At 43.9% G+C, this 26482-nt stretch overlaps 1 protein-coding gene across 2 annotated transcripts in view; it reads left to right on the forward strand.

The window, feature by feature from the left end:
- ELL (elongation factor for RNA polymerase II) overlaps positions 1 to 24674 on the forward strand; it is a 122463-nt gene extending 97789 nt beyond the window's left edge. Inside the window, exons 8-12 of one of the 2 annotated variants that reach the window (XR_011315378.1) lie at positions 9888 to 10338; positions 16535 to 18554; positions 18641 to 18812; positions 19347 to 19391; positions 24118 to 24674. Coding sequence is in view for 1 of the 2 variants with exons in the window: in XM_069740580.1 (XP_069596681.1) it covers positions 9888 to 10338; positions 18488 to 18554; positions 18641 to 18812; positions 19347 to 19391; positions 24118 to 24234 (852 nt within the window). In the remaining variant the exon portion in view is untranslated. The remainder of the gene's footprint in view (positions 1 to 9887; positions 10339 to 16534; positions 18555 to 18640; positions 18813 to 19346; positions 19392 to 24117) is intronic. The other variant, XM_069740580.1, reaches the window with a different exon arrangement.
- The last annotated feature ends 1808 nt before the right edge of the window (positions 24675 to 26482 follow it).

Consider the following 26482-nt stretch of genomic DNA (forward strand, 5'->3'; position numbering starts at 1 on the left):
CTCCGGACAAATTGGACAAGAACTTTTGAGGTCCAATTTCTCCTGTTACCCTTGGGAAATAAAAAAATTAAAAAATGCAGGCTAAAAAATTATTTTTGTGCAAAAAAAAGTGTTTTTTTATTTTTACGGCTCTGCGTTATAAACTTCTGTGAAGCACTTGGGTGTTCAAAGTGCTCACCGCACATCTAGATAAGTTCCTTGGGGGGTCTAGTTTCCAAAGTGGGGGGACACTTGTGGGGGTTTCTACTGTTTAGGCACATTAAGGGCTCTGCAAACGCAACATGATGCCCGCAGACCATTCCATCAAAGTCTGCATTCCAAAACATCATTACTTCCCTTTCGAGCCCCGACGTGTGCCCAAACAGTGGTCCCCCAACATAAAGGGTATCTGCGTACTTGGGACAAACTGGACAACAACTTTTGGGGTCCAATTTCTCCTGATACCCTTGTGAAAATAACTTGGGGGCAAAAAGATCATTTTTGTGGAAAAAGTGATTTTTTATTTTTTTTATTTTCATGGCTCTACGTTATAAACTTTTGTGAAGCACTTGGGGGTTCAAAGTGCCCACCACACATTTAGATCAGTTCCTTAAGGGGTTTCGTTTCCAAAATGGTGTCACTAGTGTGGGTTTCCACTGTTTAGGCACATCAGGGGCTCTGCAAACGCGACATGGCGTCCGATCTCAATTCCAGCCAATTTTCTATTGAAATGTCAAATGGCGCTCCTTCCCTTCCGAGCTCTGCCGTGCACCCAAACAGTGGTTCCCCCCCACATATGGGGTATCGGCGTATCCAGGAGAAATACAACAAATTACACTTGTGGAAAAAAAAAAAAATTGTTTCTGGAGTAAAATGTTTGTAAAAAAAAAAAAAAGTTAAATGTTTCATTTTTTCCTTCCACATTGCTTCAGTTTCTGTGAAGCGCGTAAAGGGTTAATAAACTTCTTGAATGTGGTTTTGAGCACCCTGAGGAGTGTAGTTTTTAGAATGGTGTCACTTTTGGGTATTTTCTGTCATGCAACCCCCCCAAAGTGACTTTAAATGTGAGATAGTCCCTTCAAAAAATGGTTTGGTAAATTTTGTTCGAAAACTTAGAAATCGCTGGTCAACTCTAAGGCTAAGTGCACACGTTGCAGATTTGCCGCTGCAATTTCGCAATTCCTGCCTCCGGTATATCGCATATGGAATTGGCATGCGTTTTCCCGCTAATCACTAGCGTTTTACAAGTGTAATTAGCTTGCAGAATGCTTGCTTTTTCAAGCGATCTGTAGCCTCGCTTGGAATACTGATTGACAGGCTGGTCACACTTGTCAAACATAGTGTTCCACAAGTGTGACCAACTTTTTACTATTAATGCTGCCGCCGTGGAAAAAAACGCAGCATGTGCACAAAAAATGCGGAATGCATTCTTAAAATAGGATGCTTAATGTAAGCTTTTTATAGCGAAAATACACGAACGTGTGCACCTTATAACTTCCTAACCAAAAAAAAAAATTTTCAAAAATTGTGCTGATGTAAAGTAGACATGTGGGAAATGTTATTTATTAACTATTTTGTGTGACCTATATCTCCCTGATTTAAGGGCATAATAATTCAAAGTTTGAATATTGCAAAATTTAAAAAATATTTCTTTTTTTTTTCATAAATAAACGCAAGTAATATCGAAGAAATTTTACCACTATCATGAAGTTCAATATGTCACGAAAAAACATTCTGAGAATCACCGGGATCCGTTGAAATGTTCGAGTTATGACCTCATAAAGTGACAGTGGTCAGAATTGTAAAAATTGGCCCGGTCATTATGCTGCAAATTGGGTCCGTCACTAAGGGGTTAATATTAATAATTGATGCCAAAACCTAAAGGAAGTTGCATCAAAAACGCATTAAGACCCGATACCTGCGGATTTTGCTGCGTTTTTGCACTTACTCATTGCTTTCTATAGGTGCAAAAAATGCAGAAAAAAGTGTCCTTTTAACATGTTTTGGGTGGAAGCTGTCCCATCTGGGTTATGTGTTACGGCCTATTGGTTTCCCTTAAGGTACCGTCACACATAACGATATCGTTAACGATATCGTTGCTTTTTGTGACGTAGCAACGATATCGTTACCGAAATCATTATGCGTGACGGCAACCAACGATCAGGCCCCTGCTGCGAGATCGTTGGTCGCTGGGTAAAGTCCAGGACTTTATTTCGTCGCTGGATCTCCCGCTGACATCGCTGAATCGGCGTGTGTGACGCCGATTCAGCGATGTCTTCACTGGTAACCAGGGTAAACATCGGGTTACTAAGCGCAGGGCCGCGCTTAGTAACCAAATGTTTACCCTGGTTACCATTGTAAAAGTTAAAAAAAAAAAAAAAACACTACATACTTACATTCCTGTCACGTTCCTCAGCGTCAGCTTCCCTGCGTCCCCCAGTGTCAGCGCCGGCCGTAAAACAAAGCACAGCGGTGACGTCACCGCTGTGCTTTTTGGCCAGCGTGCTTACACAGTGCAGGGAAGCTGAAGCTGGGGGACGCGACAGGAATGTAAGTATATAGTGTTTTTTTTTTTTTACTTTTACAATGGTAACCAGGGTAAACATCGGGTTACTAAGCACGGCCCTGCGCTTAGTAACCCGATGTTTACCCTGGTTACCCGGGGACTCCGGGATCGTTGGTCGCTGGAGAGCTGTCTGTGTGACAGCTCTCCAGCGACCAAACAGCAACGCTGCAGCGATCGGCATCCTTGTCTAGATCGCTGCAGCGTCGCTTAATGTGACGGTACCTTTACACCTATGTCTGGATTGAACCATTTTGAATTTTTATGGTGGTATCCAGGAAGTTGATTTCTGTTTTTGTGTGGTCCAAAGTCAAGTTTGTGGGATGAAATGTATTTAATTTGTCATGGAATATTAGAAGTTCTTGTTCAGACTCAGTCCTGATTATTAAGATGTCATCGATTATAGAGGAAATAGGTTAAGGGTTTAATGGAACGAGATGCTAAAAAGTCATTATGCAGTGTAACCATGAAAAGACTGGCATACTGGGGCGCCATTTTGCTGCCCATAGCCGTTCCGGTGTGGAGTAGATATATCTCCTCGCCAAAAGAGAAAAAACTTGTGTGAGGATACATCTGGTGAGTCTGAATGCAGACTCTGTGAGTCTAGTATAGTAGCTGTAATAATAAATAATGGTAGCAAATACCTCCAGGGGGTGACCAGTTCCGATTATCCCCATATCTGCAGGTTATCCCCTTTCTGACATCCGACGTAGTATCCCGTCGAGGTGGTCTGGGCCCCTATGACCACCAACGGGATAGTACGTCATCACCAATCAGCCGCCCTCACTGGGGGAGCACTATGTGCCAGGAGCGGTCACGGACTGGCACATTAACCCCCGGAACACTGCGATCATACATGATCGCAGTCTTTCGGCAGCATAGGGAAGCATCACGCAGGGAAGGGGCTCCCTGCCTGCTTCCCTGAGACCCTCGGAACAAAGCGATGTGATCGCGTCGTTCAGAGGGTCTCCTACCTCCTCCTCCCTGCAGGCCCCGGATCCAAAATGGCTGCGGGGCTCCTTTCCGGGTCCTGCAGGGAGGTGGCTTCCAAGCACCTGCTAAGAGGAAGCGCTGGTAAGCCTGCAGGAGTGCACGTCAGATCGCTCACACTATAACACGGTGTACCACTCTGGGACAAAGTTAAAAAAAAAAAAAATACACGTGTAAAAAAAATATTGTTCCAATAAATACATTTCTTTACCTAAAAACCCAAAACAATAAAAGTACACATTTAGTGTCGCTGCGTCCGTAACGACCCGACCTATAAAAAAAGTCCCACTAGTTAACCCCTTCAGTGAACACCGTTAAAAAAAAAAGAGGCAAAAACCACGCTTTATCATACCGCCGAACAAAAAGTGGAATAACACGCGATCAAAAAGACGGATATAAAAAACATGGTACCGCTGAAAACATCTTGTCCCGCAAAAAACGAGCCATGATACAGCATCATCAGTGAAAAAATTAGTTACAGTCCTCAGAATAAAGTGATGCAAAAATAATTTTTTTTTTATATAAAAGTTTTTATCGTAGAAAAGCAGCAAAACATAAAAAAATGATATAAATGAAGTATCACTGTAATTGTACTGACCCGAAGAATAAAACTGCTTTATCAATTTTATCAAACGTGGAACGGTATAAACCCTCCCAAAAAAAAAAGGAAATTCATGAGTAGCTGGTTCTTGGTCATTCTGCCTCACAAAAATCGGAATAAAAAGCGATAAAAAAATGTCACATACCCGAAAATGTTACCAATAAAAACATCAACTCATCTCGCAAAACACAAGACCTCACATGACTCTGTGGACCAAAATATGGAAAAATTATAGCTCTCAAAATATGGAGACGCAAAACTATTTTTTGCAGTAAAAAGTGTCTTTTAGTGTGTGACAGCTGCCAATCATAAAAATCCGCTAAGAAAACCTGCTAGCTTCATCACCCCCTTAGTTGGAAATACATTTTTTTATTTTTCCCTATTTTCTTATTAGGGTTAGGGTTGGGGCTAAAGTTAGGGTTGGGGCTAAAGTTAGGGTTAGGGTTGGGGCTAAATTAGGGTTATGGTTTGGATTACAGTTATGGTTGGGATTGGGGTTGGGGGTGTGGTTAGAGTTATGTTTAGGGTTAGTGTTATGTTTGGGTAAGGCCGGGATCACACATACACGAGATACGGCCGAGTCTCGCAGGTGAGAACCCAGCTCTGGCGCCGGCACTCTGGAGTGGAGCGTGCGGCCGCACAGCAATACATGGAGCTGCACGCTCCGGAGTGCTGGTGCCAGAGCTGGGTTTTCACCTGCGAGACTCGGCCGTATCTCGTGTATGTGTGATCCCGGCCTTAGGGTTTCAGTTATAATTGGGGGATTTCCACTGTTTAGGCACATCAGGGGCTCTCCAAACGCGATATGGCGTCCGATCTCAATTCCAGCCAATTCTGCGTTGAAAAAGTAAAACAGTGCTGCTTCCAAGCTCTCCCGTGCGCCAAAACAGGGGTTTACCCCAACATATGGGGTACCAGCGTACTCAGGACAAATTGGACAACAACTTTTGGTGTCCAATTTCTCATTACCCTTGGGGAAAATAAAAAATTTGGGGGCTAAAAAAATCATTTTTGTGGGGAAAAAATGATTTTTTATTTTCACGGCTCTGCTTTATAAACTGTAGTGAAACACTTGGGAGTTCAAAGTTCTCACAACACATCTAGCTAAGTTCCTTGGGGGGTCTACTTTCTAAAATCGTGTCACTTGTGGGTGGTTTTAATGTTTAGGCACATCAGGGGCTCTCCAAACGCGACATGGCATCCGATCTCAATTCCAGTCAATTTTGCATTGAAAGTCAAACGGTGCTCCTTCCCTTCCGAGCTCTGCCATGCACCCAAACAGTGGTTTACCCCCACATATGGGGTATCGGCGTACTCAGGACAAATTGTACAACAACTTTTGGGGTCCAATTTATCCTTTTTACCCTTTGGTAAAGTTAAACAAATTGGAGCAAGTAAATTTTTTGTGAAAAAAAGTTAAATGTTCCTGTGAAACACCTGAAGGGTTAATAAACTTCTTGAATGTGGTTTTGAGCACATTGAGGGGTGCAGTTATTAGAATGGTGTCACACGTAGGTATTTTCTATCATATAGACCCCTCAAAGTGACTTCAAATGTGATGTGGTCCCTAAAAAAAGAAAAAAAAATGGTGTTGTAAAAATGAGAAAGTGCTGGTCAACTTTTAACCCTTATAACTCCCTAACACACAAAAAAGTTTTGTTTCCAAAATTGTGCTGATGTAAAGTAGACATGTGGGAAATGTTACTTAAGTATTTTGTGTGACATATCTCTGTGATTTAATTGCATAAAAATTCAAAGTTGAGAAACTGCGAAATTTTCAAAATTGTCAAATTTCCATTTTTTTTCACAACTAAACGCAGGTAATATCAAATAAATTTTACCACTATCATGAAGCCCAATATGTCACGAGAAAACATTGTCTGGAACACTTGCATGGATCCCGGTGATTCTGAGTTATAACCTCATAAAGGGACAGTGGTCAGAATTGTAAAAATTGTCCCGGTCATTAACGTGTAAACCACCCTTGGGGGTAAAGGGGTTAATAGCTTCTTTTATTGCTGCTGACAGGGTCCATTGATATATGGAGTAATGCTACTATTTATACATTGGCGACTGCGCTATTTATGATCTAAAAAAATATATAGTTCTATTTGTGCAGATAAAGATTTATATTATAATATACCTGTCTTTTTGTGTATTAGCTGGTCTGATGGCAACACTTGTTTATCTTCAGGGATACCAGCAGAGAAGTTCCAAGGCTTAAAGGGGTATTCCCATCTCCAGGATCCTATTTCAATATGTAGTGATGTTAAATAATAATGTTAGCAAATGCCTCCAATTAGAAATGTAGTATAATTTTTCTCATTTTCCGTGTCTCTTTCCTCCTGTTCAGGCATTGCAAGACTTTAGGTATCCATGGTTACAACCACTAGTAACTGGCTAACGGTTACTATATCTTTGGTCGAAACCATAGATACCCAAGGTCCTGCAAAGCCTGCACCTGAGGAAAGACCTAGCGAATCAGGACACTAGACTGCATGTCTTTCCTCGTGTGCAGTCATTGCAGGACCTTGGCTATCCCTGGTTATGACCACTGATATAGTGACAGTAAGTGAGTTGCTAGTGGTTGTAACCATGGATACCCAAGATCCTTTAATGCCTAAACATGAGGAAAGAGATGCAGCGAATCATAAAAACTAAATGACATTTCTAATTGGAGGTATTACACCTTTAACATATTTGGATAGGTTCTTGGAGATGGGAATAGCTTTTTAAGTCTGGCTGATGTCTGGTTCATTGCGGAGTCCCGTTTAGCCGTGGAAGGTGGGGCTAGCCATTTAGAAGGTGCTTAGTTGGTTGGGAGCAGGCCAAGTCATGCTGCAATCTACAGCAGTTCTAGGATGATGTGCTACAATACAAATCATGTCAGCATTTTCGGCAGCATCACTAGGTAATATGCTGCCCGCTGATGTTCTGTGCGCATATAATTATGAACCATGTGTCTAAACAAGCCATTCAACAACTGCAACTGTAAATAGGCTCTAAGGGCTACTGTACTGATAAAAAGACAATACCTACTTCTGTCTATGTATAAGTCTTCTTTAGATGTGCCTCATTTCCGAACCGCTTGTTTGTCAGGTGAAATTATTATATATTTTTTTTAAGCCTGTGTAAACCAGATGTGCTGCCGAGATCATCGACTTTTTACACACAACAACCTATTAGTCATCTGAAGTGCATTCAGCCTGCCTAAGCAGGCTAGTAAATGACCAAGCAGCAGGCCCACGGTCTTGGGGGTCATATTTGACACTCAACCTTCCTTACTCCCCTATATCTGATCACTCATTCGCTCATGTCACCTGCATCTTAAAAACATCTCCAAAATCTGACACTTTCCTGACCTTTCAAACCGCTAAAACTCTTCCTGTCACTCTTATTCTCTCTCGTCTGGCCTACTGCAACTTTCTTCTGATCGGTCTCTATTACTAAACTCTCTCCTCTCCAATGCAGCCAGGGCCGTATTTCTGTCCAGCTGCTTCACCGAAGCCTCCACTTTGTGCCATTCATTACACTGGTTACCAATCCAATACAGAATACATTATAAACTCAACAGTCATCACGTCCTCCACAGTTCTGCATCACCGTACATCTTCTCCCTCATCTCCGTCTATTGCCCTACATGTTACCTCCGTTCTAAAACTGACCTAAGACTAACAGCCTCCATAATCCGAACCTTGAACCTCCGTCACCCAAGACTTCTCCCGTGCTGCGTCAGTTCTCTGGAAATCACTACCCCAGACCATCCAACTGATATCTAGCCCCCACTCTTTTAAGCTTGCTTTAAACAAGCCTAACTGTTCCCTCCTTCTAAATATTAATCATATGATGCTCCCTCCTATTCATCTGTATCCACACCATACATGCACCTGATAATAACACACTGGCTGATGACATGTAGCTTTATATGAAAATCTATTAGTTGCTGGACCTGAAATAGCCTGCACGTTTAACCTGTTGTGTCCCCCCCCACCGTTTCCTTGTAGATTGTAAGCTTGCGAGCAAGGCCCCCCACTACTAATGTAGCTGTTTACACGGTCTTACCTTACATTGCATTTACTGTCTGTATGGGTCACCGCTTGCTTGTGACATGCTACTGAATATACTGGCGCTATATAAATAAATTGATTGAATTATGATGTCTCTATTATTGTCTAATGTAAATTCCCCTTAGTCCTGATAGTAGCTCTGAGGAGCGTCTGTTCCCAAGTAGAAAGCTCCATGGAACAGTTGGTGAACGGACACGTCCACTCCATGGTAGACTGCATGTGAGGGAAAGGTATTCATAAACCAGTACTGCTGTAAATGCGGGCAGGATGTGAATCATGCGGGATTACTGACCATGGCGTTAGTCTGTAGCCTGACTCATCTTCCTGCTATGCATGCCTCACGTTACCTTGCTTCATTAACCCCTTTACACCAAGGGTGGTTTGCACGTTAATGACCGGGCCAATCTTTACAATTCTGACCACTGTCCATTTATGAGGTTATAACTCTGGAACACTTCCGTGGATCCTGGTGATTGTGACACTGTTTTCTTGTGACATATTGTACTTCATGTTAGTGGTAACATTTCTTTAATATGACTTGTGTTTATTTGTGAAAGAACGGAATTTTGGCAAAAATCTTGCAATTTTCCAACTTTGAATTTTCATGCACTTAAATCACACAGATGTCACACAAAATACTTAATAAGTAACATTTCCCACATGTCTACTTTACATCAGCACAATTTTGGAACCAACATTTTGTTTTCTTTGGAAGTTATAAGGGTTAAAAGTTGACCAGCGATTTCTCAGTTTTCGACACCCATTTTTTTTTTTTTTTTTTTAAGGGACCACATCACATTTGAAGTGACTTTGAGGGGTCTATAGGATAGAAAACACCCAAAAGTGACACCATTCTAAAAACTGCACCCCTCAAGGTACTGTAAACCACATTCAAGAAGTTTATTAACCCTTCAGGTGCTTCACAGGAATTTTTGGTATGTTTAAAAAAAAAAATTAACTTTAAAAAAATTAAATTTTACTTCAGATCCAATTTTTTTTTTCCCCCAAGGGTAACAGAAGAAGTTAAACCCCAAAAGTAGTTGTGATTTGTCCTTAGTATGCTGATACCCCATATGTGGGGGGGGAACCACTGTTTGGGCGCATGGCAGAGCTCGGACGGGAAGGAGCACCGTTTTAACTTTCAACACAAAATTGGCTGGAATTGAGATAACATGACATGGCGTCCTTGGAGAGCCCCTGATGTGCCTTGAGAGCAGATAACCGGTGTTATTTACAGTACGTTTCTAATAGTTTTATTTACCAAAAATACTTTGATACACTCTGCGAACAAAAACTAAAACGCTGAAAATTCCTGCGCTCACAAATTCAGTTAGGAAAACATAACCAAGCGTGTGCATGAGATTTCTGAAATCTCATAACCTTTACTGGGGCTGTAAAAACCAGCTTATAATTTGTATAACAATGCAAACATGCTGCATGTGAACATGGCCTCATTCTTCATCCCTGTGATCTAGGTTTGTGTTTTGTAGGCAGTGCCATCTAGTGGTAGCTGCAAGCATTGCCCATAGCTCTCTACAGCACCATAAGACTGTGTGATCTGTAATCTTGCCTGTACTGAGAATGACTTGCTGATTGTTGCACTAGTGTATGGAGACTGTAATGAAATAAGATGGTTGCCTAATTATCACAAACACAAAATGACTTCTGTTCTCTTTTCTGCCCTCAGAAGCGACCTCCGCAAAATCCCGAGTTCATTGACCCTTTAGCCAACAAGAAGCCACGTATTTCCCACTTCACGCACAGATCACAGCCTACCTTTAATGGAAAGCTAAGTTCTTCCAATGGAAAGGATTCGCCAGCTCCCCCAACGTTGGATTCGGTCAGTTCAAGCTCCCACCTTCCTCCACCCCATGAACCTCTTTCAGATTCCAGCTCTGATACACAACACAAAGACTGTGAGGGAGAAGAAGCCTCTGAGAGGCTAGGCCTCCCTCTAAAGACAGATGGTCTCAGTGAGGCCAAACAGAACTGTAACCCAACACGTACAAAGCCCAAAAAGAAATCCCGGAAGCACAAAGAGCGAGATCGAACCAAGGAGAAGGGAGCCGAAGGAAAACAAAACTGCAGCTTGGGCAAAAGCTCAGGCTTAATCAGTGGCTCTTTTCCAATAGTGCTCGGTGAGTATGGCTGACAACACACTGATAAACACAGAATCAATCTAGGCTACAAGTGGTGCCCCTCTAGTCTGGAGTGCGGGCTGTTCATCTGCAGATGTTGCTAAGAAGTCACGAGTGGTAACCACGGTGTTAAATGGCTATTGAGATATACTGGGTCCACAGTGATGAGAGAAATGCTAGAAAAGGGAATGGGATATTATCAAATCTTATGGTGGGATGTAGTCTTGGTGGGACCAGTGATGCTGTGGCAACTGGTTGGCTGTACTTCTGACAGACCTGTAAGGCTATGTTCACATGTTGCATTTTTGCTGCTTTTTTTTCTGCAGGCAAAACTTGCTCTCTTGGCAGGAAAGAAGCTGCTTTACAAAAAGCAGGTTTTGCTGCGTTTGTGGTCTCTTGTGCATGGTGATAAAGTTTAGTGGCTCTCAAAAAATCAGTATGCAATTTCCTTAAGGATTTTGCACCAAAAATGCAGCGATACCTGCATTTTTCTCCATTTTCAAAAAAAGAAAAAAAGCTGCACAAACGCTGAAAAACAAAACAAAAACCACTGACCTTTTACAGTTTGCAAAAACGCAGCAGTTTTCCAAATGGGTCAGGGAAATAAAAAAAACAGTGTGCATGAGATTACTTTAATCTCATAGACTTTGCTGGCACACAGCTTATAATTTGAATAAAACGCAGCACAAAAAAAAAACGGCTGCAAAAACGCAACACGTGAACATAGCCTTAGAGCGCACAGGCAGCCATTTCTCCAAACCTTTCTACCTAGGCTCCCTTGGATGTTTTTCAATGAGGGGAATGGAAAAAGCGGGGAATCTGTAACCGTGCTTTTAGGATTTGGAAAGGATGCAGTTCTTCATTTTATTAATTTTCAACATTCTACGGAGTACATAGTGGCATGTATAAGTTTGGGCACCCCTCGTCAAAATTACTGATACTTTGAACAGTTAAACAAGTTGAAGATTAAATATCTTCTAAAGGGCTAAAGTTAAAGATGACCCATTTCCTTTGTATTTTAGGCAAAAAAAAGTATTTTTCTATTTTAAAAATTCTGAAAAGAAAAATGGGCCGATGTGAAAGTTTAAGAACCTTGCATGATTAGTACCTAGTACCACCCCCTTTTAAAAGTATCACACATTGTAAATGTATTTTGTAGCCAGCCCAAGAGTCTTTCAATACTTGTTTCTTCAAATTATTTTTATTCTTGTTTAAGGGAATTTCATTCATTCTTCCTTGGAAAATTCTTCCAGTTTTGTGAGATTCCTCGGTCGTCTTGCATGCACTACTGTTTTTAAGGTCTAACCACAGATTTTCAATGATTTTCAGATCAGGGGACTGTGAGGGCCATTGTAAAACCTTCAGCTCGTGCCTTTTGAGGTAGTCTATTGTGGATTTTGACGTGTTTAAATAATTATCCAACTTCAGCTTTTTGACGGATGGTGTTATGTTTGCATCAAGAATTGAAATCTAATTGAATCCTTTTTTTCCTCTACCCGTGAAATGCCCCCTTTGCCATTGGCTGTAACACAACCCTAAAGCATGATTGATTCAGCCCCATGCTTAATGGTTGGCGAGATATTCTTTTCCTGAAATTCTGTGCCCTTTTTTCTCTACACATACCTTTGATCATATAGCAAAATAATTTTTTAACTTCATCGGTCCACAAGACTTGTTTCCAAAATGCATCAGGCTTGTTTTATATTTTTTTGCATACTTATGGCACTGAATTTTATGGTGAGGACGCAGGAGAGGTTTCCTTCTGATGAGTCTTGCATTAAGGCCATATTTGTGCAGGTGTCTCTGAAGAGTAGAACAATGTACCACAACTCCATAGTCAGCTAAATGTTTCTGAAGGTCTTATGCAGTCAAGCTGGGGTCCTGATTTTCCTCTCTAGCAATCCTGCGAGCTGCTCTCACTGAAATTTTGCTTGGTCTTTCAGACTTTATTGTGACCTTCACTGTTCCTGTTAATGGCCATTTCTTAACTACATTTCGAACTGAGGAAAGGGCAACTTGAAAACACTTTGCTATCTTATAGCCTTATGCTTTGTGGGCCTCCACCATTTTCAGAGTTCTAGGCAGCTGCTTAGAAGAACCCATGGCTGCTGTTTTTTGGCATAAGGTTAGATGATGCTGGGTTTTTATAAAGCTGGGATTTTTCCATCACTTAACTGAACGTTAATAGTGAACAAACCATAACCTGGCCGGGTAATTAAAGTCTGAAATCTTGGTCAAAGTTATGAGCACACAAATCTCTATGGGTGCCCAAACTTTAGCGTTGGCCCATTTGCCTTTATGTAATTTTTAAAATGTAAAAAATGGTGTGTGTTTGTGTATTCAACACATAGTGAAGTGCGTTGAGAACAATAAAACATAAAAATTATCACTGTAAATCAAAATGAATATCCCTTCGAGGTCTGGACTTGGAGTAATACTCAAAATCAAAGTGGAAATTCAGTGGAAGGCCTCCAGACAAGGAAATGATGCGCAGTGTTGTGTGTGGCCTCCACATGCCTGTATGTCCTCCCTACTGTACATCGCCTGGGCATGCTTCTGATGAGGCATCGGATGTTCTCTTGAGGGATCTCCTCCCATCCCTGTATTAAAGCATCCGCCAACTCCTGGACAGTCTGTGGTGCAAAGTGGCTTTGATGGATGGAATGAGACACGATTTCCCTAATGTGCTCTATTTGGATTCAGGTCTGGAGTACGGGCAGACCAGTCCATAGCATCAATGCCTTCATCATGCAGGAGCTGCTGACACACTTCAGTCACATGAGGCCTAGCATTGTCATGTATCAGAAGTAACCAAGGGCCCACTGCACCTGCATATGGTCTCACAATGGGTTTGAGGATCTCATTCAGGTACCTCTGTCTAACTAAGCAAAAAAGGCAAAGCCAGCTCCCCAACAACCACCGCAGGTGCACGGATCTCCATATTGATTATACGTCAGTAGAATGCAGGAAAAAAGAGGGGGTTGATCCAGCTTTTTAAAATTAATTTCTTGTCTTTATTAATCTATGTTAAAAACTGAAAGATGGTTGCATGCTCCCCAAATGTTGCCAGCACTGGGAAAGAGCGACGCGTTTCGATCTTTAGCCATGCTGGCTAACACATGGAGGGCTGTGCAGCCCTCCAAAGAAATGTCTTCCCACACCATTACTGACCCACTGCCAAACCGGTCATGCTGGAGGATGTTGCAGGCAGCAGAACGTTCTCTGTGTCGTCTCCAGACTCTGACGTGTTTTCAGTGTGAACCTGCTGCCATCCGTGAAGAGCACATGGTGCCAATGTTGAATCCACTAACCTTCATAATATTCATTATGTAAAATAAGGGGCAGGTCACTGAAGGATCAATGACCTGTCAGAAGCCATACTGGTGAATACTTCATCAGAGCACTACATGAAGACCCCCCACAGGCCGCCCCGGAGCACAAGCATATTAACTCAAAACTGAAAATAAAAATTAAACACCTACAAGACGGATTTGATCAACCAAGGTATCATTAATCAGTATAATGGCGCCGACCTGACACTGTCTGTAGTTTACTGTGCACAAATCTGCTGATAGAAACTTTGATGCAGTATTAAAGGGAACCCAAGTACACTTACAGAAATTCAGAGATTTAGTAGGATTATAATCGGGTGTATGAGTAACCAATTATACAGAACAGGTGATGACTGTTTCATCCTATGAATGAAAATAATGACTAACTGAAAAAGGCGTGTATAAGGTTTTAAACTGGTTGAGGAATAGCCAAAGTCTGTTATAAATGTGCAGTTGTGGAAGTCTTGTTTCATGTCTCCGTTTCATACGCCATGGAAAGACTGGGAACTGGAACAAGAAACAAGAATTATTAAATCAGCAATGTCTCTCGCAGGCAAAGATTTCCAAGCACTCCCGGGTACTAATATGTGCTGCTCAAGTTCTTTTGACGAATCACCAAGAAATGGGTAGGTTTGAAAACCATACTCCGTGGTTGGCCAAGGAAACTTGGAGACTGTCGGCACAGAATTACAGTTCAAGCCAAGTACAGGCGCACGGTGCTTCATGGCGGAGCCAATCATTTAAATAAACCTTCCCACCTACTTGTTTTCCATCTATCTCCTCCCTTCTTTTTGCTCTGACGCCCAAGCTTTAAATCAGAGGGGGGAGTGGAAATATAGAGTAAAACGAGCATGTGGGCAGGTGTAATTAAATGATTGGCTCCACTATAAAGCAAACAAGACCTCACATGACACTGTGGGCCACAATATGAAAAAATTATAGCTCTCAAAATGTCATGCAAAAATTAATTTTTGCAATAAAAAGCATTTTTTTTTTAGTGTGTGACAGCAGCTAAACATAAACACTCGCTGTAAGGCCTCTTTCACATGTCATGATATTTCCGGTGTCGGAGATGTCGGTGTCCCTGTGTGTAATACTTGCAGCACACGTGTGGCATGCATTTGCTGCATCAGTACCACACGGATGGACGCCAGGGAAGAAGCGTTACAGTAAGAGCTGTTCCCCGGCGCCGGGTGCTGAACACGGCTTTCATCATTCTTTCCTGCGCTGCCAGCGATCGGTGTGAGCAGGGCAGAATGATGAGTTATATTTAAGTGATAAGAGACAGCAGGCGGTGATTGATGGGACTAATCCTCCCATCAGCCTACTCCTGCTGCTGCTAATAACAGTGACACCGGAGCGGCTAATGGGGATATTCATCAGCCGCCGCCTACGCTAAAAATAAATAAATGAAGAAAAAAAGGCGTGGATTCCCCTGTATTTTCTATAACAAGCCTGGCAAAACTCACAGCTGGGCGGCTGCAACCCTCAGCTGTCAGCTTCAACAAGGTTGGTTATCAAGAATAGAGGGGTCCCCACGCTTTAAAAAAAAAAAAAATATTTAAATAAGTAATTGAAGAAAATGGCATGGGACCCCCCCCCCCCCCCCATCATTTTTGACAACCAGCCTTGCTAAAGCTCACAGCTGGGGGCTGGTACTCTGAGGCAGGTAAGGGGCCATGGAAATTGACTCCCCCAGCCTAAAAGCAGCTGCCCAGAAAAGGCACATCTATTAGATGTGCCAATTCTGGCACTTTGCCTGGCTCTTCCCACTTTCCCCCATGCTTTTTTAAAATTATTTATTTAAATAATTTAAAAAAAAAAAAAAACAGCGTTGGGACCCCTATATTCTTGATAACCAACCTTGCTGAAGCTGACAGCTGAGGGTTCCAACCCCCAGCTGTGAGTTTTGCCTGGCTGGTTATAGAAAATACAGGGGAACCCACGCCGTTTTTTCATTCATTAAACTGCAGGCGGCAGATTAATACCCCCATCAGCCACTCCTGATTTCACTGTTATTAGCGGCAACGGTAAGCTGATGGGAGTATTAGTTCCATCAGCCACCACATGCTGACTTTTTGGTATAAAATTCTGTGACATACCCATGGTGTCAGTATGATGAATTAATTGAGGGGTGTAGTTTGTGAAATGGGGTCACTTATGTTTTTTTTTTTTTTAATGTTCTGGCACCTCATGAGCTCTCCCAGGGGGTCATGGCACCTGCAAACCATAACCGTAAAATCTGCCTTCTGAGCTTTGCACTGTGCCTGAAAAATATTGTAGGGTATTGGCACACTCAGGGAAAAAATGATCTCAAATTTGTTGTAAAAAAATTCCTATTGGTCTTTACAAAAATTAAAAACTTGAGGCTAAAACAACATTTTAGTGGTAAAAATGTAATGTATTCTTTCTTCACCGCTCAGTAGTATAAAATTCTGTGAGGCACATGTGGTGTTAATATGATCACTGCACTCCTCCCTCATTGGGGAGAGTAGTTTGTAAAATGAGTTCACATATAGGGGGTTGCTGTTGTTCTGACACCTCAGGGGGCTCTGGCAATGTGACGCGTAACCCTCAAACCATTCCAGCAAAATCTGAACTCCAATATGGCGCCTCTTCCCTTCTGAGCTTTACACTGTGCCTCAAACGTAGTATTCCCCTACATATGGAATATCGGCGTACTCAAGAGAAATTGCACAACAAATTGTATGGCACAATTTCTCTTGTTACCCTTATGAAAATGCAAAATTTGGAGCTTATTTTCACGGATCTAAAGTTCTAAACTTCTGTAAGGCAGGAAAAATTAAATGTATCTTAAATGTAAAGATGGGGCATATCTAAAGAATATAATGCTTTTTGCACAGAATGCAAGGCAAGTGTTAGCAGAGCTAAAGTCAGTAATGAAGTGAGGCTTGCCAAGGAGACCAAAAGCGGTAAATATTTTGGGGGTATGTCAAAAGCAAAAGGTAAGTCAAAGATGCTACAGGATTACTATGGGATGAAAATGGTGGAAAATGATGTTGAGAAGGCCAAACTTTTAATTTCCTATTTTGCATCTGTGATCTCAAAGAAAGCAATTGTAACATCAGCTGATCTTCACAGTGCCATCAAAAGAATAATATAATCCACACCATCTACAAACAGAGATGGTAAGGGAACACTTAACTAATTTAAATGAATTTAAATTTCCTGATCCATTTGAATTACACCCTAGGGTACTGAAAGACTTGGCAGAGGAAATTGCAGAACCACTAGCCAGAATCCTAGAAAAATCCTGGCGTACAGGAGAAGTCCCAGAAGATTGGAGATGGGGAAATGTTGCCTCTATCTTCAAAAAAGAAAGAAAGATAGAGCCATGAAAATTACAGGCCAGTGCGCCTTACTTCTATACCTGGAAAGATCTTTGAACAAATTATTAAACTGCATGTATGTATGTACAGTATGTACTTGGCTAAAAATACAGTATAGATGACCCAGGCTCCACAGAAGGAGGGTCACAGCTCACCTCCTCTTCCTCCTACAGTGTCCTATGGCTCCTATCGCTGAATGTTGGTAACAGCAGCCCAAGCCAAATGGCTGCCCCCATAATCGTGTACAGAAATAAACTATCTATTAGAAAATAAAAAATTGTAGTAATTGCAATCCAGTGTTGGTATAAACAATATATTTTTCCCCATGAAATTCCTTGTAAATGGAGCACTTTTCACCATTTTTCTAGGTGTACCTATAAATGACCTTAGTACTGAGTATTAAGCTTATTAGACTAATAGTTCTGCCTACAGTCTTTTGTCTGTGAGCCTCGGACAATTAACTGTCAAGGAAATTTCTATCCAGCATGTTTGATTTCTGACTGCCTCCCCTGGAGATGCTGTCTCCATCTCTTCCATAGAGAGCACAGGAGCGCTCAGCTCTTGGGTATTGGAGAGCCAGCCGATATGGCTGCCAACCAAATGCTCCAGGGCCTCATTGGGACCTGCATCCTATTTAGTTGCATTTCTAGGCCATTTGTCCTACTTCTCTCTGGCTGCCTGACATTGGGTGTTTGGTTGTGAGTGACGCTGTGTACTAATTCTATCCTGTTAATGTCACCATGTGCCTCCTGGTTGCGTAGGACATTGCACACCATCTATATGGTCCTATTCCACATGTGCACCACTACTGGATTGTTTGCTCAATGATACATTTATGTATGCAGCTAGGAACATGCACCTGAACTCTGCTATGACATGCGCCTTAGCTGGCAACCCCGGATCACTTTTACAACTACTTTGGGGACCCACCTTTTTTGTGTGTCCCTGCATTATCAATTTAATGATATTCTATATAAAAATGTTCTAGCTGATTTTAATGGTTTACACCCGATCTGACATGGATTTTCAAAATAAGCACATCTGCCTCATGAGGTCTAAGCGCTATTTAATAATGTATGCACTTAGAAATGTGAAATCTGGTGACAGATCTGCTTTACCATAGGTTAGTTAGACCCATAACAAGAAACTCACTGACACATTGCTGGAATTAGGGTCTCTGCCCCTACTTCATGCCACTCCGGCTGTAAACGTGGTGCCTGATTTCCCTTTGTTTACCTCTAAAGAGGAGATTTGTGCAGGAGAGAAGTTGCCTGGATGTCTGCGGTCCCAAAAGACGTGGTGGTGACAACAACAGATGGGAGTACCAGCCCAATCTGACTGATAACCCATGGTGCCCCTTTAATGATTGAAGGCTATTGGTTAACTGTATGGTGGGCACTTAGAAGATCTTGTTTGCGTTTTGACCTAAATGTTTCTTGGCTAATGGTCACACTTTTTTCCCCCTAGACTTAAATGGAGCATGCAGTAATTCCAGTATTCCATCATCCACGTCAGAGATGCCAGATTATATTGTGTGAGTACAGAGCCACATTGCCATTGTATCGGCTCACATTTCTCTATTTCAGTCCTGATGTCTTGGTTGTTTCTGTCATTTCCTAGGAAATACGCCGCAATCTCATCACAGGAACAGCGCCAGAGTTACAAGAATGACTTCAATGCGGAATATAACGAATACAGAGACTTGCATGCGAGGATAGAGAGGATAACCAGCAGATTTACCCAGCTAGACTCACAGCTGAAACAGCTGTGCCCGGGTACCGAGGAGTACAAGGTAAAGATTGCTGCCTGCCGGGCATGGCTTTCGGCAGGAGACGCCCCAGGGAGTGTAGCGGAAGGTGTAGCGGTCAGGAAAGTGCGGGTTCTCACTACAATTACTTGTGCTAGTGGTTCTATTGGGTTACAGTCCATGTTCCCAGCGGCCTTGGCATCATATCTGGTCTTGGCTCTGGATTCTGTGACTGCGTAGATCAGTACAACAATCCCCTCGTCTTCATGTTGCTTCAGGAAACCAGGTGTTAACGTTATGGGGCAAACTGTTATAATGCTGTAAGGATTGTGAAGTCATGCTCACCCTTTCAGGATTCTGTGCCGGTGTAGATGCAAAATTTTAGATTATTTTCTGGATGATCTGTTCCATGTGAACATAACACACAAGTGGAGAAGTGGTGTATTTTTTTGTTTCTTTTTTTTGTGCACGCAATATACAATGTGTCCACTAGAGGTCAGCATAACACTTGGCGTGTAATTTGTACTTTGTCGCTCCTCCACATTTTGACATGTCCTCACTAAATATTTTTTTTTGTAGACCATCCACGATCAAATCTTGCAAGAGTACCGTAAAATTAAAAAGGTAAACAGTCCTATTAAATATGTTGTATACCGCAAACTGTAAATTACCTTTCACATGGCAAGGAGAAAAGGCTGCACTTGATTTGGTTATGGCTAGTAAAAGCCTTATATGACCAATTAACAGCAGCTTGTAACATTGTCTATTAATGAGAGGGTTTGTAGAAGATGAATGTGCTACCTTCACTTGGTGCTCACTGCTTAAAGTGAACCTGTCACCAGGTTTGGCTGATATAAGATACGGCAATCACTCTTTAGGGCAGATATACAGTATTCTATAATGCTGCAGATAAGCCCCCGGTCCGACGTGCAAAAGAAGGAAAAATAACTTATTATACTCACGTCCGGTCCGATGGGTGTCACAGGTCCGGTGCCCCTATCTTCATGCGATGCCGCCCTCCTGCTTTGCGTCATGGCTCCCCAGTATAATGCTCATGCGCAGGTGTTGAGGACAGAGCAAAGTACTGCAGTGCGCAGGAGCCGGGAAAGGTCAGAGAGGCCCAGCGCCTGCGCACTGTAGTACTTTGCTCTGCCCTCCACAGGGCAGACAAAGTACGCCTGCGCCGGAGCACGATGCCGGGAGCGATGAAGAAGCAGAAGGATGGAATTGCAAGAAGATGGGAGGCCCCGGACCTGCGACACCCATCGGACCGGACCGCTCCCCGGTGAGTATAATAAATCTTATTTCTTTATCGCCTCTCATTGGGGGACACAGGAACCATGGGTGTATGCTGCTGCCACTAGGAGGCTGACACTATGCAAATAAAAAAGTTAGCTCCTCCTCTGCAGTGTACACCCCACCGACTGGCATTATACTCTTCAGTTTAGCTTAGTGTCAGTAGGAGGTGGACACGGGTCTTTCATTAGACCCTTATCTACCTCAATGTGCGTCGTTTTCTTTCAGTTTTCCTCGGAGGGATACAGGGTGAACAGTCACACCTGTATTCCCACAAGCGGACTATGAGTACGGTGTGTACTGCCACCCCGTATCCTCACAGATCCCTCACCAGGACCAAGATCCTGGCACACCAGCGTGCTCAGAAGTCCGGTCCTGGCTCCGTCCCCCACCCACTCGCCCACCAGAGCCTGTCGGTTGGAGGAGACGAGGACGTCCATCAGCCCTGGATGTCTCACCCTCTTTTAAGGTTAGTACGGCGTGGGATGTTTTTTAGGTGAGTATTTCCCCTATCCCATCCCAGATCCTTGTTAGGGGGGGGATTCTTGTTAAGGGCTCCCAGACGGTGACCCTCTCTTACCCGGTCATCGCCTGTAACCTTGCGGCGCGGTCGATATTTTATCGGTGATCCTGGAGCTCCAGCATTTTCCCCATTCTGAGCAGGCTGCGGCGCCTGTTTTCTGGCCGCAGCGCTCTCACCCGTGACCAGCACCTTCTTTCTTGACAGCTCTTGGCTGCTGTTCGCTCCTTTCCGCGGCGCACTATCAGCGCTGCGGTTTTTCATGTTCTCGACACCTTATCCCGTTTCGGATGGCTGGTCAACCGGAAGAAGTCCTGCCTTATTCCTTCTCAGCGCATCATCTTTCTGGGCATGCTCTTCGACACTCGTCAGTCCAGAGTCTTCCTTCCCAAGGACAAGAGATCCACCCTTTGTCGGGACATTCTCTTGCTCCAGGGTCCTCGGCCTCCCTCCCTCCGATCGGCCATGAAGGTTCTGGGGAGGATGGTAGCTACCTTGGAAGCGATTCCCTTCGCCCAATTCCATTCTCGACCCCTTCAGCAAGCCATTCTGTCTCAGTGGGACAGGTCGGTCTTCTCCCTGGATCGGCCGATCAGACTCTCCTTTCGGGTCAAGCGGTCTCTCAACTGGTGGCTGACGTCTCCTCTCATCTCCCAGGGCAGGTCCTTCCTTCCGGTTCACTGGCAGGTGGTGACAACGGATGCCAGCCTGATCGGCTGGGGTGCGGTTTTTCGCCACCTGACGGTTCAGGGCCGTTGGTCGCTGCAGGAGTCCGCGCTGCCGATCAACGTCCTCGAAATTCGGGCCATCTTTCTGTCCCTCCGCCATTGGGAAAGGATCCTCAGGGGCCTTCCAGTCCGGATCCAGACGGACAATGCCACGGCTGTGGCATATGTCAACCATCAGGGGGGGACTCGGAGCTCCTTGGCCCTTGCCGAGGTGTCCAAGATCCTCCTTTGGGCAGAGGCAACGGTTCCGGTGATATCCGCGGTGCATATCCCCGGCGTAGAAAACTGGGCCGCCGACTTCCTCAGCCGCGAGGGTCTCGCGGCAGGGGAATGGTCCCTGCATCCGGAGGTCTTCCATCAGATTTGTCTTCGATGGGGAACTCCGGATGTGGATCTCACGGCGTCTCGGATCAACAGGAAGGTTCCACAATTCGTCTCCAGGTCACGCGATCCTCTCGCAGTGGGCGTCGATGCTCTGGCCATTCCTTGGTCACAGTTCGAGCTGCCCTATCTGTTCCCACCCCTTCCATTACTTCCCAAACTGTTGAAGAAGATCAAAGCGGAAGGGGTGCCGGTCATCCTGATCGCCCCGGATTAGCCCAGGAGAGCTTGGTTCGCGGAGCTCGTCAACCTTCTCGCGGACGCTCCCTGGTGCTTTCCAGACAGGCCCGATCTGCTGTCCCAGGGTCCGATCTGCCACCCGAATTCTCGGTCGCTCAGTTTAACGGCGTGGCTGTTGAGACCGCGGTTCTAAGAGCGTCCGGCCTTTCGGACCGGGTGATTCACACCATGATTCAGGCTCGGAAGCCTTCGTCTTCCAGGATCTACTACCGCACCTGGAAGGCCTACTTCCGTTGGTGCGAGTCCAACCGCGTGCCGCCTATGGTTTTTTCCCTGCCTTCTCTTTTGGCCTTCCTTCAGGCAGGACTGGATTCGGGCCTGGCTCTTAGTTCCCTGAAGGGTCAGGTCTCTGCGCTTTCCATCCTCTTTCAGAAGACCTTGGCCTCTCGGCCACAGATTAAGACCTTCTTTCAGGGGGTAGCCCACGCCGTCCCGCCGTACAGGGCCCCTGTGGAGGCATGGGACCTAAACCTGGTACTGGACGTTTTGAAGGTTTCTCCCTTTGAACCTCTTAGGGAGATTCCTCTATCAGGTTTATCTTGGAAGGTGGCCTTTCTTGTGGCCATCACGTCCATTCGCCGCGTTTCCGAGCTGGCGGCACTGTCTTGCCGCCCTCCGTTTTTGGTCATTCACCAGGACAAGGTGGTCTTCCGACCTCCACCTTCTTTTCTTCCTAAGGTGGTTTCCACCTTCCACCTCAACGAGGACATCGTTCTACCTTCCTTTTGTCCAGCTCCGACTCATCCTCTGGAGCGATCGTTGAACAAGCTGGACCTAGTCAGGGCAGTGAGGATTTATCTGGATAGAACATCCTCTTTCCGGAAGACGGATTCATTTTTCGTCATTCCTGATGGCACGCGCAGAGGCCAGCCGGCTTCTAAAGCGACTATTGCTCGCTGGATCAGAACGGCAATTTTGGAGGCTTACCGGGTCAAGAACAGAGTGCCCCCTCCTGGGATTAAGGCTCACTCTACCCGGGCAGTCGGCGCCTCCTGGGCGGTGCACCACAGGGCTTCCGCCCTACAGCTTTGCAAAGCGGCAACTTGGTCTTCCATCCACACGTTCGCCAAATTTTACAAGGTCCATACCTACGCATCGGCGGACGCCAGCCTAGGCAGAAGGATCCTGCAGGCGGCAGTGGTGAGTCCTCTGACCTGATGGAAGTCTGTTTTCCCGCCCTTGGGACTGCTTTGGGACGTCCCATGGTTCCTGTGTCCCCCAATGAGAGGCGATAAAGAAAACAGGATTTTTGGTTGCTTACCGTAAAATCTGTTTCTTGAAGCCTCCATTGGGGGACACAGCTCCCTCCCAATGTTTTCTGTTGTTATCTGTTCTATGACTGTTCTCACGTTACAGTTCTCAAGTTTGTGGTTATGGTTTTTCAACCTTGTTTCATTATCTCCTACTGCTTTCTCACTAACTGAAGAGTATAATGCCAGTCGGTGGGGTGTACACTGCAGAGGAGGAGCTAACTTTTTTATTTGCATAGTGTCAGCCTCCTAGTGGCAGCAGCATACACCCATGGTTCCTGTGTCCCCCAATGGAGGCTTCAAGAAACAGATTTTACGGTAAGCAACCAAAAATCCTGTTTTTTTGTTCACTTCCAGGTCGGACCGGGGGCTTATCTACAGCATTATAGAATCCTGTATATCAGCCCTAAAAGGCAGTGGCTGTATCTGACCTGGTGACAGGTTCCCTTTCATCTTCCAATTCTGACATTCATGTGTACGCGAGTTGCCGATATGTACGGTGGTTGGGTGAACCCATAATGACAGACATAATGGGAATTTTTGCATTTAAACTGCAAACCACGGATTAAATGCATTTCGCTGTAGTGCTCAGACATTAATTGGGATATTTATCAACTAAATGCAAGAATTCTGACATTTCTGCCAAAATAGTCATTTATGACTTGCACCAGATTCATGATGTGTTTTTAGATACTTTATACGACTTGTCTGACAAGGGGGCGTGGCTTAAAATGCAACTCTAAGCGAGTTCAAATTGTAGTCTTAGCTTAGGCTTTCATAAGATTAGACCGATCCATCAAACCGCATGAGCTGCTGTGATAAATCAGCACTGTCCAGTGTGTTTGCTGTCCGTGATGATAAATGTGCAGTAGTATGTTACATAAAGGTCCATGTAGGGTCTTACTGATCTTAACACGATTCCTTCTTTCTTGCAGTCAAATCCCAAATACAGTGAGGAGAAGAACAGATGTGAATACCTTCATAATAAGCTGGCTCACATAAAGAAACTGATTGCACAGTATGACCAACAGCAGTTTCAGTCGTGGCATTAATGCCCACATCCAGGTAGCGGTATCTGTGCACCTGGGAATGTGACTGGCTTTTGGGTTTTTCCTCTCCATTTTTTTTTTTTTTTCCCCTATAAATTCTGTGTGCTGGCGATACCTATTCTTGGGTCAGCACCAGTGGAAGGATTTGCCATAAGGCGCAGTCAGACTTTTGGTTAACTTCATGCAAGTGTCTTGCCAAGCCAAGTAGTGGAAGCTGCACCTGGCTGAGGCACTCTATAAATGCAGTTTAAGTACAGTTTAATATATACATATATTTTTTGTCACAGGCCTCGTTCTTCTTTTTCTTTTTTTTTTGTTGTTGTCCCTTTTAACATTGGTTGGACTAATGAGATATATACAAATGCCAAAAGAAGATATGCTATTTTTATTTCCTGAATTATTGCTGGAATCCAATAATAAATGAATTAATACTGTTGAATGTATTGAGACTTCTAAGTGTGGTTTTGAAATAAGTCCTGTATGACAAAAATTATTGTAAGGATTTACAAAATGCTAAAAATGTTCATGACTGAGGGCTATCTTCACACTATAAAGCGATCCTATGCCACAAGCCAGTTACCGGACAATGTCTGGAAGGGGACAGTGGTGTCCGCAGTGGGATTATCAGGGATACACCTCGTCCTATTGCCTGTGAGTTACACTGGGTTCTTCATTCTTCAAGCAGTGGAAAACGAAGCCAGTACAAGACCCTGCGTCCCCCTTGCACACGTCAGGGAGCGTTTGCAACAAGGATTGCAAAAGAAATGCAAAGAGTGAATAATTGTGAGATGAGGCTGCACTGAATGTCTGGATTGTTGGCAATTTTCTCTAAGTGTGCATGTTGCGGTTATATTTGTATGCACACCCCTGTACGGATGTAAAACATCTGTTTCACATTCCCACAGTGGACCTGAAGCATATTTTGGCACTAAAGTAGTCGGTTTGGTATTATTTCCCATGTAGGGGCAAGTGTGTGATGTGTCTTCAGACACCAAACTGAACAGGTCCATCTTCAGTGGAGATGTAAATGCCAGAGATGATATCTCCTCGATTTATATACAGTGCCGGCAAAAAAAATCTTTACACTTGCACAGCAAAAGAAAACTTTACATATAAAATCCACATCATAATTTCACTTTTTAAAAATGTACACAATGGGGGAGATAATAAAAAAAATTGTCTAATATTAAAGCTGGCTTTGTTGCAAATATCAACCAATCAACGCTCCGTTTTCACTTCTCTGGTAAAGCGAAAGTTGCACTCTGATTGGTTGTTATGTGCAGCTCAGCCAGTTTTGCGATTAGGCAGTCTTTTATTATCTCCCTCAGTTTTTTTTTATCTCCCACAATGGGTCGAAAGAAGCTTAAAATGGAAGAGAAATCCCGTGCCTTGACTCGGCTCGAGAAGGGGGATTCGGTGATTGCTGTAGCTAGAGATCTGGGAGTGCCAAGAGAAGCAATTTATCAACTGAAGCGATCGGCGGCATCATTGCCTCCTGGGATGGTACCACAGAGGAAGTCACGCTCTGGCGCACCTAAGAAGACTTCACCAAGGACTGATAAGCTTCTGAAGCGTGAAGTGATGTCATATCCTTCTATAACTGCTGTTGAACTAAAAAACAAGTACCCTATGCTCCTTCAGAACATCACAACTAGGACAATTCGTCACCGCCTGCAGAAGGACCTGGGTCTACCAAGTTGCCGTGCTGCAAAGAAGCCCCTGCTCACAGCAGCAATGAAGAAGAAAAGGCTTGAAATATCAAGATTGGACATCTGAAGAGTGGAAGAAAGTGATGTTTAGTGATGAGAGCACTTTCAGGCTGGTCAGGGGAGGCTCAAAGGTTGTGCGTCGTCCGAGTACCGTGTCACGGTATGACCCAAAATATACAGTACTAAAGGAGGTGCTGAAGACACTGTGGGTAAACATGGACTTCACATACTTAGCCAGCCTTGATGAATCCATGCCTAAACGACTGCAGATGGTGATAAAATGTAAGGGTGACATGACAAAATACTAATTATAATGAAATATCCACAAAAAACACTTGAATATTAAGATTTTGTGGTTTCATTGAACTTGTAAAGATTTTTTTTGCCGGCACTGTAGGTAGAGAGCTCCGGAGAGTGGAGGATGTGTAACAAAAGTCTTGGTCTCCAAATGTTGGAAGCTGGATCCTAGGTATGGATGGGATTTTTGGACCTGAGTGGTTGGCAGAGTGCAGGGCTTCTGTAGATCCCTCATATACTGCAGC

This window comes from Ranitomeya imitator, chromosome 1 (genome assembly GCF_032444005.1).
Source record: "Ranitomeya imitator isolate aRanImi1 chromosome 1, aRanImi1.pri, whole genome shotgun sequence".
In the NCBI taxonomy this organism is placed as follows: domain Eukaryota; kingdom Metazoa; phylum Chordata; class Amphibia; order Anura; family Dendrobatidae; genus Ranitomeya; species Ranitomeya imitator.